Source organism: Populus nigra, chromosome 15, assembly GCF_951802175.1.
Source record: "Populus nigra chromosome 15, ddPopNigr1.1, whole genome shotgun sequence".
Classification (NCBI taxonomy): Eukaryota; Viridiplantae; Streptophyta; class Magnoliopsida; order Malpighiales; family Salicaceae; genus Populus; species Populus nigra.
This window is the reverse complement of record NC_084866.1, coordinates 1,898,631-1,914,077: the sequence shown is the minus strand read 5'-3', so window position 1 is coordinate 1,914,077 and position 15,447 is coordinate 1,898,631. Positions and strand designations below refer to the sequence as shown.

The following is a 15,447-nucleotide window of genomic DNA, read 5'->3' as shown; positions in this document are numbered from 1 at the left end:
TATAAATGTGAAATGTGAAAACTTATTTGTATTTTACCTTTTGTATTAAAATTATAAAATTCCTTCTCATTTTGTCAAGATATTTGAAATCCAAACATAATTAAAAAAAAATTATAGTAGTAATGACTAATTTTATCTTTTAAACCAAACAATTCAAAACAAATAGGTTTTTGTTTATATTTGCAAAAAAAGGAGAAAACAATCTTATGTAATATCAAATGACTAAGAACTAAGAATGATTTGTTGTTTTCCCGAGAAAAAAAGGATAAAAACAATGGAATTAAAATAAATGTATTTTTTTGTAACTCTTTATTTAGAGGGTATTTGGCATTGAGGTTTAACCTGATCTTTTTTAAAAATTAGGTTTTTTTTTTAAATTTTTTTTTATCTTTTTAATATGTCAATGTTAAAAATAAAATTTTAAAAATAAAAATAATATTATTTTAATGTATTTTCAAGTAAAAAAATACTTTAAAAAATAATTTTTATCGCACTCTCAAACACTCTCTTAAAAGAAAAGAAAATCATATCATGATCATGATTTGGGATTATCAAAACTCTATTTTGGTCATTTTATCAAGAATATTCTAAGTTTTTATCTTAATATGGATATAATGGAAAAAAAAAGTGTGTGGGTGTGTGTGTGACTGTGTGTAACGTGTTAATCTCCCAATTTTTGAAGGAAAAAAAAAAAACAATGACAAGCTTAGAATAGAAACTCATCAAGCGAGAGTAACGTGATTTCCTATGGGTGTGTGAATCCAGGAAGGTGGGCTAGCTCACACGGAAACACACGCTAAGGAAAATCAAGAAAAGTAGTAGTTACAAATGAAATATATATATATATATATATATATATATATATAAGCTGTCATGGAGCCAATTAAAGAACAAGTCTTTGCTGTTTCATTCTCCATTAAGCAATCCATTTCTCTCTTTGACTAACCTATAAATACACACACACACAAACAAACAAGGCCTGAACCAAGTCAGGATGATGAGTTTTTGAGGAGGAAAACAAAACAAGAAGATAACAATGAAGTGGTCATGGATTCAGGCAGCTGGGACAACCAAGAAGGTTCATGTCAAGGTGAGGCCATTGAAGCTAGAAGGATTGTTGTGTAAAGAAAAGGTTGATGGTAATGGAAGAGAAAAAATGGTTTTTGTGGTCAAGATGAAATGGAAAGGTCCCAAGTCGTCAGGATTAGTTCCATTTTATCGAGTTTCCAAGTGCCAAAGAAATTATAGCAGCCAGAAATTCCTCAAGGAAGGGGAGTCTGATATAGAATGGAATGGTGAAGAATTTGAGAGTGTTTGGATTCCTTCTAAAGACAATTCTTTTGTTCAGTGGGATGTTTCTTTCAGCGTTTTATATGTAAGTTTCTTGTTTTGGCATAACGTCCTTTTTTTATGATTATTGTTCTGGTCATGTTCATCCTTGCTTTTGTATGAATCCAGGACTAAAATGGTAATGGTGATGGTCTTTTTGCAGGGTGAGGATGAGAAATCCATGGCTAAAATGGCAGTCTTGGGAAATGTTACGCTGAATATAGCAGAACTGGCTTCAAGGATGAATTCCCAGATTGAAAAAAAGCTGCCAATTTCTTTACATATTGATGGAGTTGACTGCCAAGCTTCTCTTTTGGTAAGTTTCATTTCCAGCTGCAGACCAAATTCTGTAGCTGATCTGTTCTGCTAAAAAAAAACATTGTGTAACTGAAGATCAGAGAGATTTCCTCTTCTCAATCAAAACAGTTTGTGTAACTGAAGATCAGTTATGGTTGAGAAGAGGAAATCTCTCTAACATTTCGTAATTGACTTGTAACAAATGCCTGCATTGATTCACTTGCATCTGTAGCTACCAATTTCATAGTTATCGGCTGTTGCAAGATGGTGTAAGAAACCGATCAAAATAGAGTTGTTAGAATGTCCAAATTCTATGCCATAGATAGGATTAGGATACCCTCTGTTCAATTCTGTGAAAGAAACAAGAGAAATGGTGTTATTAAGTGAAATGGAAACAGCATATCTGAGCTGTTTGCACCACTTCCTTTATTGATATGGAAGATTTAGCTGTAAAAATATAGTAAAAAACCAAAACACAGCTCTGAGTAATCAATTGAGATGAAATAACTTAGAGGTTTCGCCAGATAAGGAAAGGGAAAAAAAGAGCAAAACTCAACCATCGAAAGCCCAAGTCTTCAATGGAACAGCGAAATTTACAATAAACAATTACTCTTGGTATTTGACCTTTTCATTGTATATATTTTCCTTGTAACTTACATGATGTGTAGCTACTATTGACCTTTTTGTTTAATATAATCTGAATTACTCTTGGCTTAAATATTTAATCAATGACTATTTCATTTCATACAGATTGGTGTAAGCTTCGCTGAGGTCAGAAATTCATGTGACCAAGCAGGAACTGTTCAAAACTCGGGTGATTCAGATACTAATGAGGGACTTTTCAAGGGCAGTACAGCTTCTAAGAATGAAATGGACAGAGTAAACCGAGTGGATTCTAGTGACTCGGATGAGTCAACTATGTTTGACTCAGATGATTCGGCCGGAACTTTGACTTCCACGAGCGATGGTAGTACTCAAGAGATGGGTTCAGGGATCGAGTTGGGTTCATCCCTGGAGACTCAGTCAGACCGAGCTACCAAGGTTGGGTTATTCTCATGGAAGAAGAGAAGGTTGAGCTTCAGCTTGTCCAGGAGGAAAGTTGAGCCATTCGTTGAGAAAACTGATGCGAAGGTGGACAAATCCGATTCCACACAGGTACATAAATTACCTGACAGAGAAATACCCGCGCATGTGAATCGATCCTGTCTGTTCATTCGATTATTTTATATATTAAGATACTCCTGCATTACTTGTTGAATCTCTGATACTGTTGTGTCGGCCAAACCCACAGACATGCCCCCATATAGTAGTGTCACGTCGGTTTCAAAAGTTAAATCTTCATAATTCAATCAATCCAAAATAAGCAATTGAAAGAACTTTTCATGTCCAGGAATAATATGCAAGCTTTTTTTTTTTTTTTTTTTTTTTATTATCGTGGGTGTTCGGGCCAGCTTGCGCGCACCTCGACTAATTCCACGGGCCCTGATATGCAAGCTTTTTTAGTTGCTCTGGAAATGATAAAAGAACTTGCCTTGGAGCATAATGGCATGGTGGACCACAAAAAATTCATCATGGTCACCATGTCCCTAATTTTGTCATTTGCTGTGACAAACTCATTGGCATTTGAAAGTTATGGGAAAGGGAAGTTTGAGATATAATTGGTTTCACTGTTGTTCTTGCAGAAAGACAAGTGGGAAGTCAGAGAACTAGTCAGCAGAGATGGTCAAGCAAAACTCGAAGCCAACGTGTTTCTTGCTTCCTTCGATCAACGAAGTGAAAAGGCCGCCGGAGAGAGTGCCTGCACGGCAATAGTTGCGGTCATTGCCTATTGGCTTCACTCAAACCGAGAATTCTTGCCAACATTGTCTCAGTTTGACAACCTCATAACAGAAGGTTCACAGGAATGGCGAAAGCTTTGCGACAATGAGGCCTACATGAATTCCTTCCCTGATAACCACTTTGATCTTGAAACTGTCTTGAAAGCTGATCTTCGGCCTTTGACCATCTCACACGAGAAATCTTTTACTGGGATTTTCAGTCCTCAAAAATTTGAAAACTTAAAGGGAGCCACATCTTTCGACGACATATGGCAAGAAATAACCAGCAACACAAACGATTATGAGCAGAGGATATATATTGTGAGTTGGAACGATCATTTCTTCGTGTTGAAGGTAGATGCCGAAGCTTATTATATCATTGATTCGCTAGGTGAGAGACTCTCTGAGGGTTGCGGCCAGGCATACATCTTAAAGTTCGATGACTCGAGCTTGATGTATGACAAGGTGGCGAAAGAAGATGTTGCCACGGAGGAAATGGCAGGGGAAGAGAGGTCCAAGGATAAAGAGGACATAATTTGCAAGGGAAAAGAGTGTTGTAAAGAATTCATTAAGAGATTCCTTGCTGCCATTCCAGTTGGAGAACTTGAAGAGGAAGAGAAAAGGGGCGCAGTTTCCACATTTTCTCTCCTTAAGAGACTACAGATAGATTTCCACTACTGCTCTTCTTTGTATGCTTCTAATTCCTCCTCCTCTCCAACATCTTCCACCTTCTTCTAGAGCAGTCACATTGTATGCTTACGGTGTAATTTTTTTCCCCACTTTTAACCTTTTTTTCCAACACATTTCCCACTTGACTAGATAGATGCCACAGCAAGAAGTGTACAGAGCACAGGACTCCTCTTTGGGAGCAAAATACACATTCAACAGCTTATTCGGTGCTGTCATTAGCATGGAAAAAAACTGTTTGACACGATTTCATTTACAGCATAATAGTTAATTTCTAAACCCTAAGTGGCTTTTGAATCCCATCATCCTTTATGTCTCATAAACACATCAGTTCCCCAGTCACAATCATGAAGGTGAAGAAAGTATAGCTTACTGAAATAGTGAGGAATGGCCTCCATCAATCGACATTTTTTGACCTATCTGACAAATTTACCAAGACCAATGTGGTCCACATCCTCCAATATGACCTTAGATGTGTTGAAGCCATTTAGTATTAGAGTTGGACCCTGCAGATGGCTGATAAGCACCCACTGCCCACAAATAGTAATCACCATTCATACAAACAAAAGGTTTTGTCCTCTTCCTAAAAAGACCACATACACAAAGGGTCCACAAAACAGCCTCAAAGCATATTGACTAACAATATAATAGTAAGATTTGGCAGGATTAGACCTTCTAGTTCCCCACTAAGACAAACAAAATGCATATCCAGTGATTCAATCATCATTTCTTGCCCACTTTTTAACCAAAACCAATCAGAATGGGGGCCAGTGACCACTGACCTCAGATCTAATGATCAGGATTACTTCTCCTAATGGCTAAGTTTAAGGTTTGTTGAAGAGACACGTCTTTGCCCCCACCTTTCCACATTTATACTAAGCTTTATAAGAATACATTCGAAGTGCATCTCGGAACTGCCTTTTGGACTTGTAATTATAAAGCTTCAGCTAATTGGACATGCAGTGACATAGATTACCCTACCAGGTTCTGTACATAAGATACAAATAGAATAAAGCCTGCTCTTTAAAACCACTTTCCATTTTCCTCTCTTTTACACCTAGTTGTTGTCTTAAAATCAAACTTTCTCCATCCAGGTAAAAAGAAATGATGGTGTGCAAGTTCTGGTCTGTGGTCCAAAAGCAACACCATGTTGCATCAAACATTTCTTCGTAAATTTAAACCACATGCTTCTTATGTTAGTTCTAATTCGAACTCAGATCAATATTTACATCTAACATTCTTACATTATTGCAGCTAGCAACTCATCATTGTCAAGCAAAACTAGCAAACACTACATTGCCAAAAAGAGCTTTAGCAAGATATGCTTGCTTAGGCATATCAAGAGTTTGAAGCAACATACCAAGCAACAGCCAGCTTACGGACCCACGCTTTTCATTCTGCCAGTAAACTTATTACAAGGAAGCTTTGGCTGCCATAAAAATTGTTGATCCTCGACATGGTGATCGAAAACCAACTTGCGTTTTTTCATTGTCACATCTACAATTATATGTTCCCTCGATTTGCTTGAATGTGAAACTTGCGGTTCAACCACATCAACCTTGGGGAAGAAAGATAACTCCTTGTCCATTTGTGGCATCCAATCATCAAACTTACCCCCCTCTTGAGAACAATCATGGCCACCGTCTTTGGCATCCTTTATTTGCTTGGTTTTCGCACTAGGCACTGGAGCTAAGATAGAGCCTAACCGCAATGATAAATCGCACTCAATTTCTTGTGGTTGCAAACAGTCCTTGTGACCAACTTGACTGGTTCTAACAGGGGTGTCCTCGTTACAGGGGAAGAAGTTTTGCACAGCAACCACCTTGACAGGCTCTATAGTGCCAGGAAAAGTCTTAGGAAGAGCTCCACAACCTCGCTGTGGCTCTAGGAAACTACCATGGTATAGGGGGTAAACAGAGCACAAGCTTGGTATACGGTAATTTTCCAAGGGTAAACATCGGTTAACATTAGATGGAGGAATGCTATCAGACCTAAAAAGAATTCTGTTAGAAGTGTCATTGCCCTGTCCGACAAGGTCTTGTGATTCTGAGCCTGAAGGAGCAGAATTCATGATTGTGGGTTTTACCAGGTTTGAATAATCACGCAGGCAATGTGAGTTGGATATGTGATTTGCCCGAATGGCGTTGTGCACAGCAGCAGGTGACAAGGTGTTTGACTCTTGAGTGCTAGGACTAAGGTAAAACCTCAGATTGCAATTTCGTTGGCTCCTCGAGGCTCTTCTTGGTGTGCAGCCCAAATTGAGAGCAGCTGAGCAGTAATGAAATAGGGTGAGACGGATTACTCATATAGCATTTGCATGCAGAACATTGTCCGTACAACGTATCAAACAAAGTGGAGAGTCGCATAAAATGGGGACTTAAAGTGACAGCACTATGTGAGATATAATTATGATGGTTGAATCAAGTATGCTGAAAGGCACATACACTGAATCTAAATTTCAAAGTAGCACTCATTGTAATTGATTTCAAGCACTGAAAAATTGGGCCAAGAGTATATTTTAAATTCTGAAGCAACAAAATCTTTATTCAAGACATGCAGAAATCAAAGACTACAATTAGCACAAGGAATAAAAACTGGGCAGGTACCTTCAATGCAAGGTTGAAGAAGCTCTCCAGTTTCCAAACTCTCATCGCGTCGAATTATGGTATTAATGGCATCATTTGCTCTGTCCCAGAGTGTCTTAAGGTCCATATATTCAGCCTGTGCAAGCATTAGAATCGAAAAATAAGCTCTACAAAAAGACAGTGATCAAATCTACTAAACCAGCAAAAACTTGGCACTATTGCTGAGAAACATAGAAAGCAAAATAAATGTCAATTATGAATCTTTAATTCATTAAATTGTCAGCACCCAATAGCATGACCTCAAGCTCAAAATTAATATATATATATACACACACTTCATTGATCGTTAACTCTGTCTCCAGTCTCCAGTTACCAATGGATAAAGATGGAGGTGTTCGTATTTCAATTGATAGTAACAGGATAAAAAAAAAAAAAAGCTTCGACCTCGGAATTGGCTTTGGAGTACATGATTTCTTCTGCTTTCAGGACAACAACAGGGAGCTTCTCTTGCCATTCCTTGTTCTTTTTAGTTGCTGGGCAATGAGCCTCATTGACGAGTCTAAACAAGATACATATCCAAAATCAGTGAAAAAAGACAGACCCTTTATCAAATAAGAACATACACAAACAAAGAAAGCGGTAGGAGGGTACCTGAAGATTTCTTGAATGAGAGAACCTCTGATGGGCTGGTGTCTATCACTGTGCCACGCTCTCCTAACAAATTCATAAGGCCTTGGTCCTGGTCGAGGCATCTTCTTCTTCACTAGTACTAACTCTTTGAGAGGAAGAAAGAAAGAAGATTTCTCCGTTCCTTGAGGGGTCCAAGCTGACAAAGCTGTGACCAAGAAGAAAAGGGTAGCTTCAGTTTTTGATTTCCTACCTTTTACTCTTGCTTGTGACTTTATCAAGTCTTCAAAGGTCTCACACACACATTGATCAGAACAACAACATCATCATCAACAACAACAACACAGTAAACTAAAAAAAATGCAAGAAGGGATGAGAGATGCAAAGGGCTTTTTAATATTTTTTTATAAGGGCTTTGGCTTTCTTTTTCTCTCTTTTCTGTCACAAACTCAATTATTTCAATGGGTTTTAATGAGTTTGGTGTGTCCCCCACTCATCCACATGCCTGCTTCCCCTAGCCCCAAGAGTCCCTCTCTCTATTTTTTTTCCCCCATTGGTTCTGTGGCCTTTTCTCTTCCTTTTTTTTCTTTTGTTTTTGCCTCGTAACGTTATCTATCACTCTCTCTCCCCCCCCCCCCCCCCCCCCGTTCAATGTTTTTCCTGCCAAAAGTCTTGTGAAACTTTTCCAGTTCTTGTAGGGGTTGGGGTTGCTTAGAAACCACCGACAGTGACAATATCATCAGTTCTTCTCCTCCCCTACCACAACTTGGACGGTCACCAGTGAGAAAGGTCGGCCTCATGTTCTTACCATGTTAGCGAGCCTCTTTCTGAGCTACGGGGTAAAGGGTGGCCCATTCCATTGCTATAAAAGAAAGATCTTTTTCATGGGTCAATGTAACCGAGACGAGTAAACAAAAAAATGACCTTTTTTCAAGAAAGCTGCTTGATTATGCATTCCACCATAATCACCATTTATTTATTCAAGTAAAAAGATGAGAATGCCATTACAGCGGTAGCTTTGGCACCTGCTACTTCAAAAAAAAAAAAAATCAGATCTTACAAAAATATATGTATGGTTAAATTGGTTTTTATTAATGAAAAGTATGTTATTTTAGTTTTTATAAATTTAAAATTTAAAATGTAATTACATATCCAGAATAAGAAATTTAAATTATTTAACTAATGTAAATAATTTTTTCTTAGTAGAGTGTTTAGTTAATAACTAACCCGGGTAAGAATTGGGAGCTGGGGATAGTAAATGTTTTCCTAGTAGTGTGTTTAGTTATTATTTCAAAAAAAAAATATTTTCTTATAAAATTTACTTTAAAACTACTTTAATATTTTTAGTTTTGTTTCTTTTATTTTTTTTATCATACTTTTATTCTATATACATGTTTAAGATTATGGTAACGATTGTGATTCAAAGTGCTTTTCACATAGAAATACATTAAAATAATATTTTTTTAATTTTTAAAAAAATTATTTTTAAGATCAGTAAATCAAAATGATATGGAAACATAAAAAAAATTGATATAAAAATTTAAATTTTAAGAGAATATAATTTCAACCATGTTGCCAAATACAGACTAAAACCAACATTTATAAATAAATAATTTTTTTATGGATGGATGTCAATAAATATTGATTTTCTTATGAATTTAAATATTTTTAGACAAAAAGGAATTACTTTTTTATTTTCTATATATAGGGAAGGGAGGAAATATTCGGTCCTCCGAGGGTAAAATGATGAGAAAGTATTTTTTTTTTCTGGGAAATGGGATATATATTTTTTAATTGTATGGACAGAATTGATTTTTTAATTATTAATATAGTTGGATTTTTAAGGGGGGATTTTGCTCCCTTTATGTAATTTAAAGCTCGTCAAACATATTAATTAATTAAACAAAACATAAATTTAAAATTAAAATTATTAATATAAGACTTTGTTTACTACGCATATTTAAATAAATCTAAACAGATAAATTTTATTGAATCAGTTGAATTCTTTTTAAAAGAAAATATGAAGATACATGCTCTAGCGGATAAAATGACTCGGAGAGTGAGTTTGAAAGGTTAACCTGGGTTAATTTAGATATTTTTTTTATTTTTTAAATTAAATATTTTTATTTTCACTCTTGTCCTTCAACATTAAATTGATTGATAATTAAACTAATTTGTGTCGTTTTGTTTTTTATAGATTTATCACGATCTCATGATCCAAATCATAAATTTAGTCGATTAACTCGGATTTACTCAAATAGATTCAATATATTATCGTCTCAATAATTTTATAATAAAATATCATCCAATAAGTTTTTTTTAAAAAAAACACATTGAGGATGCCTTGACATTTTTTTATTGCATTCGAAAAATCAATCCAAGCTATTTTATACTGGGTGTTTTTATTTTATCGTTATCTTATTCAATAAAGAAATGATTCCAACTAACAAAGTTAATAAACACAATCGAGTTTATTGTCCATGTTACGACATCGTATATCTTAATACATATTTATCTCTCAATTTTTCAATTTAATTTTTAATTTTCATTAAAAAAATTTTGTATTTATTATCACGAATAATTCTTGATTTATTGCTTAAATTCAAGGTTTTTAATTTCTAATTAGAATTTTTTTTCTTGGTGTTGAAAAAACATGTTGTAAGTGCACTTTTATTTTAGATGTTTTTGTGTCGAAAAAAAAAATCTAACTCACAACGTAGTGCGGGGTATGCAACTAGTATTTAACTAATTAGTGTCTACAAGTTAGCAATGTTGAATTGTAAATATAAAATTAGTCTAAAAGCTTTTCCCAAATAACTGATCAAACTCACAAATCTTTTCTTTTATATATATATATATATATATATATATATATATATATATATATATATATATATATTTGAGTGTGAAAAATGGCATCATGGGATGATCAATACCTTTGTTAGGCATTTTCTGCCTTTCGAGCTATGTCTCCTCTTTTCCAGCAATTTCCGACGTTGTCGCTTATGATTGCATTTACAGAGAGGAGGGCAATAAGTACAGTGGTGGATGGAATTAGGGAAACCATTGCCTGTAATTAAGGATACTGTAATTGTTGTAGATGGCAGAATTTAGGCATTGGGTTATTCGAGTGATGGAATGGAATTTCATCATCATGATCTTGGATGGACAAAGCTGCCTATCACTTCAGTAGTACCTGCTACGATTAAAACATATAAAATATATAAAATTATTTTTATTTTTAATATCAATATATCAAAATAATTTTTTAAAAAATTAAATAAAAAAATTAATCACATTATATCAATGCTTTACTTGACAAGATCAAATGTAATTTCCTTGATTAAATATAATTAAAACTCTACAGATCAAAATTGATCCTGGAACAAAATCCAAGGCTCTTGTTTTAAAATACTACAGTTGAGGCACGTTTTTACTGTTCTTGGTCCCTCAAAGGTTTTTTTTCACTGTGTTATTTCATTTTTAATCCATATTTAAAGAGGTTCTTGCATTTTGATCCATGACTTCATTTTATTTGCATTCTGATTCATGAGTTATAGGTAAGAAAGAAGGGGATACTAAAAAAAAATGGAAGAGGAGAGAGAAAGTGTTGGCTAACTTGATTCAAAATACAATGGAGTTTGATATTTGTATTAACGAGTTTTATTGGTTGAGATGAATTTTATTAGAATGGTTTTTTGACTTTCATCTTGTTTGAGAAAATAGATTTGGGCTTGAAAATGTTTTTGCATTGAAATTGAATTTTTTGTTTTTTTAATCAATTTTTGGCTAATTTGAGGGCATATATGGGTTTATTTAGGTTTCAAATGTATTTTTGGTTAAAAATAAAGTTTTAAAAATGTTTTTTTTATAAAGTCGAAGATGAAACTTTCTGGGCATTTAAAATGACTATCAACTGAACTATAGTCGACGAGTTATCTACCAAAATAAATGACATATCATTTGTTGTTTTTTATAAGAAAAAAAGTTAAGCAGATGACATGTTCTCCACCTAATTTAATAAAATAAATAAATAAAATAGACTAGGCATGCGGACCTGTCCTTAGTCCATACGAGACTGCCTTTATTTTGTGGGCTTAGAGCGGGTCATCATGCCTAGATTCTTGGACTTCTTTTTTAACATCTTTATTTTTTAAAATTCTCTTTTAAATTCATTTAAATAAAATAAGTAAAATTACCATTTAGAAGATTATTCCATTAAATATCATTCGGTCTCTGAATTTATTTTCATATGAGGTTGTGGATTTTTTTATACTAGTAGCCATTCATTTAGTATGGCACTTCATGATTGTTTTCTTTTGCTTCAAGTATAATCAATATTAATTATAATTAAATAAATATAATTATGTTTAAGATGTTAGTTTATTAGATATCAATCAATTTGATATTTATTTTTGGATGAGATCCTTGCCTTTTTTTTTCAAAATAATTGAAATAATAAAATGTTTTACAATAAATGTTTTTATTATTGTATAATTAAATAAAAAAATTTGAAGAATTCTTTATTTACTGTGATCAAATATCTTAATAAGTATCATTGTCTTAATTTATAAGTTTAATCTTTAGTTAGCATCATAAACTTTTTTAACATTTATTAATATATATATATATATAATTTATTTTATTAAACATATCAATTATGTTTTTGGTTCACAATTAAAAACGCGTCGCCAATGCTTACATTTTTCTTTAGCGTTGATAAAAAAATTTGAGCCCAACCTACCTGGAGAACAAGCAAGCGATTAGTATGATAATAATAGATATTGGAATTAACATTAACATATTTACTAAAATATCCAGGGTATGAACAATGAAGCCTTGATTTTTTTTTCAAACTTTTTTTCTTACAATAACCTAATTAGATAGAGTTAGGCTTGAAATGATGGAAAAAAATACTAAATTAAAACATAGAGGACTAAAAAGTGAAACATGGAGAAAATACATGACTCACTTTGAATTCATGACAATTTTCATTCTAGTCTATAATTTTGTTTTGTTTGCTTTTCAGTCATTAAATTTAAAAAATAAAAAAAAAATTACTAGAAAATAATAATAAAAAATAGCTGGTTGTCAAGATTTTGACAACCAAAATGATCAAATTAGAAGTTGATGAGCTTCATTCAACAAGAAAATGCCATCTTTTATTTTTTCTAAAAGTTATATTATTTTTTATAAGTAGTTCAGGTTGTTTTTGAATCCGCGTATTTAATTTTTGTTTTTTGTATTATTTTTTGCTTTGATTTTTTTATTTTTGGATCCATCAAATTAATTAAGTTATATTAAAAAAAAATTATATGATTTAATTTAAAATTTAAATTAAATAAAGAATTGAATTGTGAGGTTTGAAGTTTAACTTACCGAGCATATTTAATGATAAGATTAAATAATTCATGTATTCTAGACATTTTTTTTTACCTTCCAAAATTTTTTTTAGTCCATCTCGTAACACAAATAACAAAAATAACCTAGTATATAACTATCAGGTAAAACCTGAAATTTCAAAATATTATTTAATCTGATTAAATTAAATATTCGGTGTAAATTAATATAGCATCGATCTAAAATATAAATAATTGCACATGAACAATCCCTCACCCTAACAATCCCTCACTCCCAAACACGTTTTATGGTTGTGTTTGAGTTCTAAGATAAAAAAGATGTGTTTAATTGAAAAAGAAAACAGAAAAAACAAAATAAATTTTTTTTTTATAATAATTTTTATTATCACTATTTTTATTTTTTTACCTCAAAAGAGTAATATAATTTCCTTAACATGCAGTCAAGAAATAATTTAATCTCGTAGCCAAAAAACTAATCCAAAATTACTGTGATTGTTATTAAAACAGTAGAAAAAAAGGGTTTTTATTTTTTGGAAATAAATCTGAAGGATTGAACATGATTATCTAGTTTCTCTTCGACATGCGATGGATCCATCTCTTACTATACTATGCATGCTCGTATAAAAAAAGATGCTAGCTACTGTCTCCTCTTTTTTTACCAGCAATCAAGAAGGAAGAAAAAGACACGTGACTCGGGAAAGAAAGTGGCTTGAATGCATTGTTCATAAGAAAAGGAAAGAAAGTAGGAGAAAACAGCCCAGTGCTCCCAAATCAAGAACTACAGGAACCATACACGCACGATATTCGATCCCTCGTCGACAGGGTTTGGTGGGCAGTGTGTGCATGTGTTTGTCAGTGCAGTGGTGTCATCAGCTATGAAGCTTGGCACAGTTTGAATCACTGAATGTGCACAGTCATGATTAAGTTCTGAATTCTGATATGATGATGAAGATGGGTTTTAGAGGAAAGATAACAAAAGCAAGGCAAAAGCTGTTTTGTTTTTGTTTTTTTTCTAAGCTTTTTGCTTGATATGGATGGTTGGATTGTATGTATGAATGAGACCTTACATACAGGCTTGAAAAATCAGCCATCAATCTGCATCTCTGCTCTGTTGAAAGTTCATGCATCTGGTAACCTGAGAAGGAAGCTGTGGTACTCAATATATGTCAGAGGAAAAATTTCTACAGACGCAATCGCAACACAAGATCTTGTGAAATGGGTTCATTATGTAAATATCGTAACTTAAAGTTTTATTGTTAAAATTTTGTTTTTTCAGTGACTTGTTTTATAATTTTAATATACTGATATTAAAAATAAAAATATTTTTTAATATATTTTACTCATATCTTTTTGGTTCGAGTCATGTTATATTATGTTAGTCCAACAACATGCATTAATTGGACAGCTGGACAGCCCTCTAATTATAAGTTTTTAAATATTGTATAAATTATCTCAATGGAGTCTCTAAGAAATAACATGCTTCAACTGGGTTTTCAAAGGTCTAAAAATTATAATTTTCATCGACTATTATACTTTTTTATCGAAAATCATTATATTTTTCATAAAAAACGTCAAATCATTTAAAAATAACATAGGTTTACTGTATAGAATATATGCATGTATTTCTTTATTTTTTCCAATTCCCATTTAGATTCGCAGTTATTTGGTTTCAGAATACAAACAATGATGATATATATTTAAGTACTGTTTAAAAATTATTATTTTAATATATTTTTAAATAAAAAATATTTTAAAAAGTGAAAACTAACACAAAAATTCCATCGCCCCATTTTCCTTGTTTTATTATCAAATGGTTGTTGGTTTGTCTAAGAAGGTACGAGCAAATCACCTAACATCGTCGGTCCTATGCATATTACCGTTGAAATTAAATCGTTGAAAAATTACATCTAATAATGGCAAGTTCTGTAATTTTTTTCCAATTCCTTGAAACTTTTTGAGAGACTTATTCCACCAGTATTGTATTTAATATTTAAATAAAATAAAATAAAATAAACAATACAAAAAAATAAATTAAAATTAACAACCAAATTTTTATTATTATTTTAAAAAATATTATTGAATACAATTTATCTAATGAACAAAAACCGGAGGAGGAGGCGGAGACAGATTTTCATCGGAACTAGGATGGCAATGAGGTTAACCACATGTACAAGTGAGGGTTGCCAACAACTGCTCGAGGACATTCACTTTATCCTCAGGCTGACTATCTCCGCATTAAGTTGGGTCGTATGAGATTCAATTTGTTATCTTACAATCGCTTGGACAACCGAAGATTGGTGGCTTGATCTTGATTGAGAGGAACCAACGGTTAATACACTACGCCCCCTCCCCTGCATATCCTCGATCGTAGTGTTCGAGATATCGTAAACTCGATTTCTATTGGGTCCATCAGTAAATTTAGCCTCCAACCACAAATCTGGATCGAGTTCCAGATGAATTAAAGGAAAGTCCGTGTATCTCTCATGCAATCAGGTGTTATATGTTTCCTAAAAAAAAAGTCAACAAATTAATAATAATAGTAACTTAAGAAAAAAAATATTGAAATCCAACTTACCATGAACTTCTGAGCTTGGCTATCCACAAGCTACTGCACTCCTTTTCGACATCCTCACTTCTCACGTGGGTTTCAATAAAAAGCTCCATCGATCTTGGATCGCGTCCATGCACAACAGCTCACGAAAGGAAGCTACTGTTAGTTAAATATTTTCATATAATACAACAATT

The 15,447-nt window shown here is 33.0% G+C and overlaps 2 protein-coding genes across 2 annotated transcripts; one reads left to right on the top strand and one right to left on the bottom strand.

The window, feature by feature from the left end:
- The first annotated feature begins 890 nt into the window (after positions 1-890).
- LOC133674575 (uncharacterized) lies at positions 891-4,386 on the top strand. Its single transcript, XM_062095764.1, has 4 exons — positions 891-1,375; positions 1,493-1,645; positions 2,377-2,781; positions 3,309-4,386. The coding sequence occupies exons 1-4, from the start codon at positions 1,037-1,039 to the stop codon at positions 4,179-4,181; spliced, it is 1,770 nt and encodes a 589-aa protein (XP_061951748.1). The 5' UTR covers positions 891-1,036; the 3' UTR covers positions 4,182-4,386.
- Positions 4,387-5,257: 871 nt separating this feature from the next.
- LOC133674576 (uncharacterized) lies at positions 5,258-7,971 on the bottom strand. Its single transcript, XM_062095765.1, has 4 exons — positions 7,367-7,971; positions 7,160-7,274; positions 6,737-6,851; positions 5,258-6,398 (listed from the first exon to the last, which is right to left on the bottom strand). Exons 1-4 carry the CDS (start codon positions 7,465-7,467, stop codon positions 5,506-5,508), a joined length of 1,224 nt encoding a protein of 407 aa, XP_061951749.1. The 5' UTR covers positions 7,468-7,971; the 3' UTR covers positions 5,258-5,505.
- Positions 7,972-15,447: the final 7,476 nt, after the last annotated feature.

What these genes read in the sequence shown, in the direction of transcription:
- LOC133674575 (XM_062095764.1), top strand. Translation starts at nt 1,037, where the DNA reads ATGAAGTGGTCATGGATTCAGGCAGCTGGGACAACCAAGAAGGTTCAT. An exon ending in TTTCTTTCAGCGTTTTATAT is followed by an intron (nt 1,376 to 1,492) that starts GTAAGTTTCTTG and finishes GTCTTTTTGCAG; the next exon opens with GGTGAGGATGAGAAATCCAT. An exon ending in ACAAATCCGATTCCACACAG is followed by an intron (nt 2,782 to 3,308) that starts GTACATAAATTA and finishes TTGTTCTTGCAG; the next exon opens with AAAGACAAGTGGGAAGTCAG.
- LOC133674576 (XM_062095765.1), bottom strand. Translation starts at nt 7,467, where the DNA reads ATGCCTCGACCAGGACCAAGGCCTTATGAATTTGTTAGGAGAGCGTGG. An exon ending in ACTCCAAAGCCAATTCCGAG is followed by an intron (nt 6,852 to 7,159) that starts GTCGAAGCTTTT and finishes ATGCTTGCACAG; the next exon opens with GCTGAATATATGGACCTTAA. An exon ending in TCTTCAACCTTGCATTGAAG is followed by an intron (nt 6,399 to 6,736) that starts GTACCTGCCCAG and finishes ATTACTGCTCAG; the next exon opens with CTGCTCTCAATTTGGGCTGC.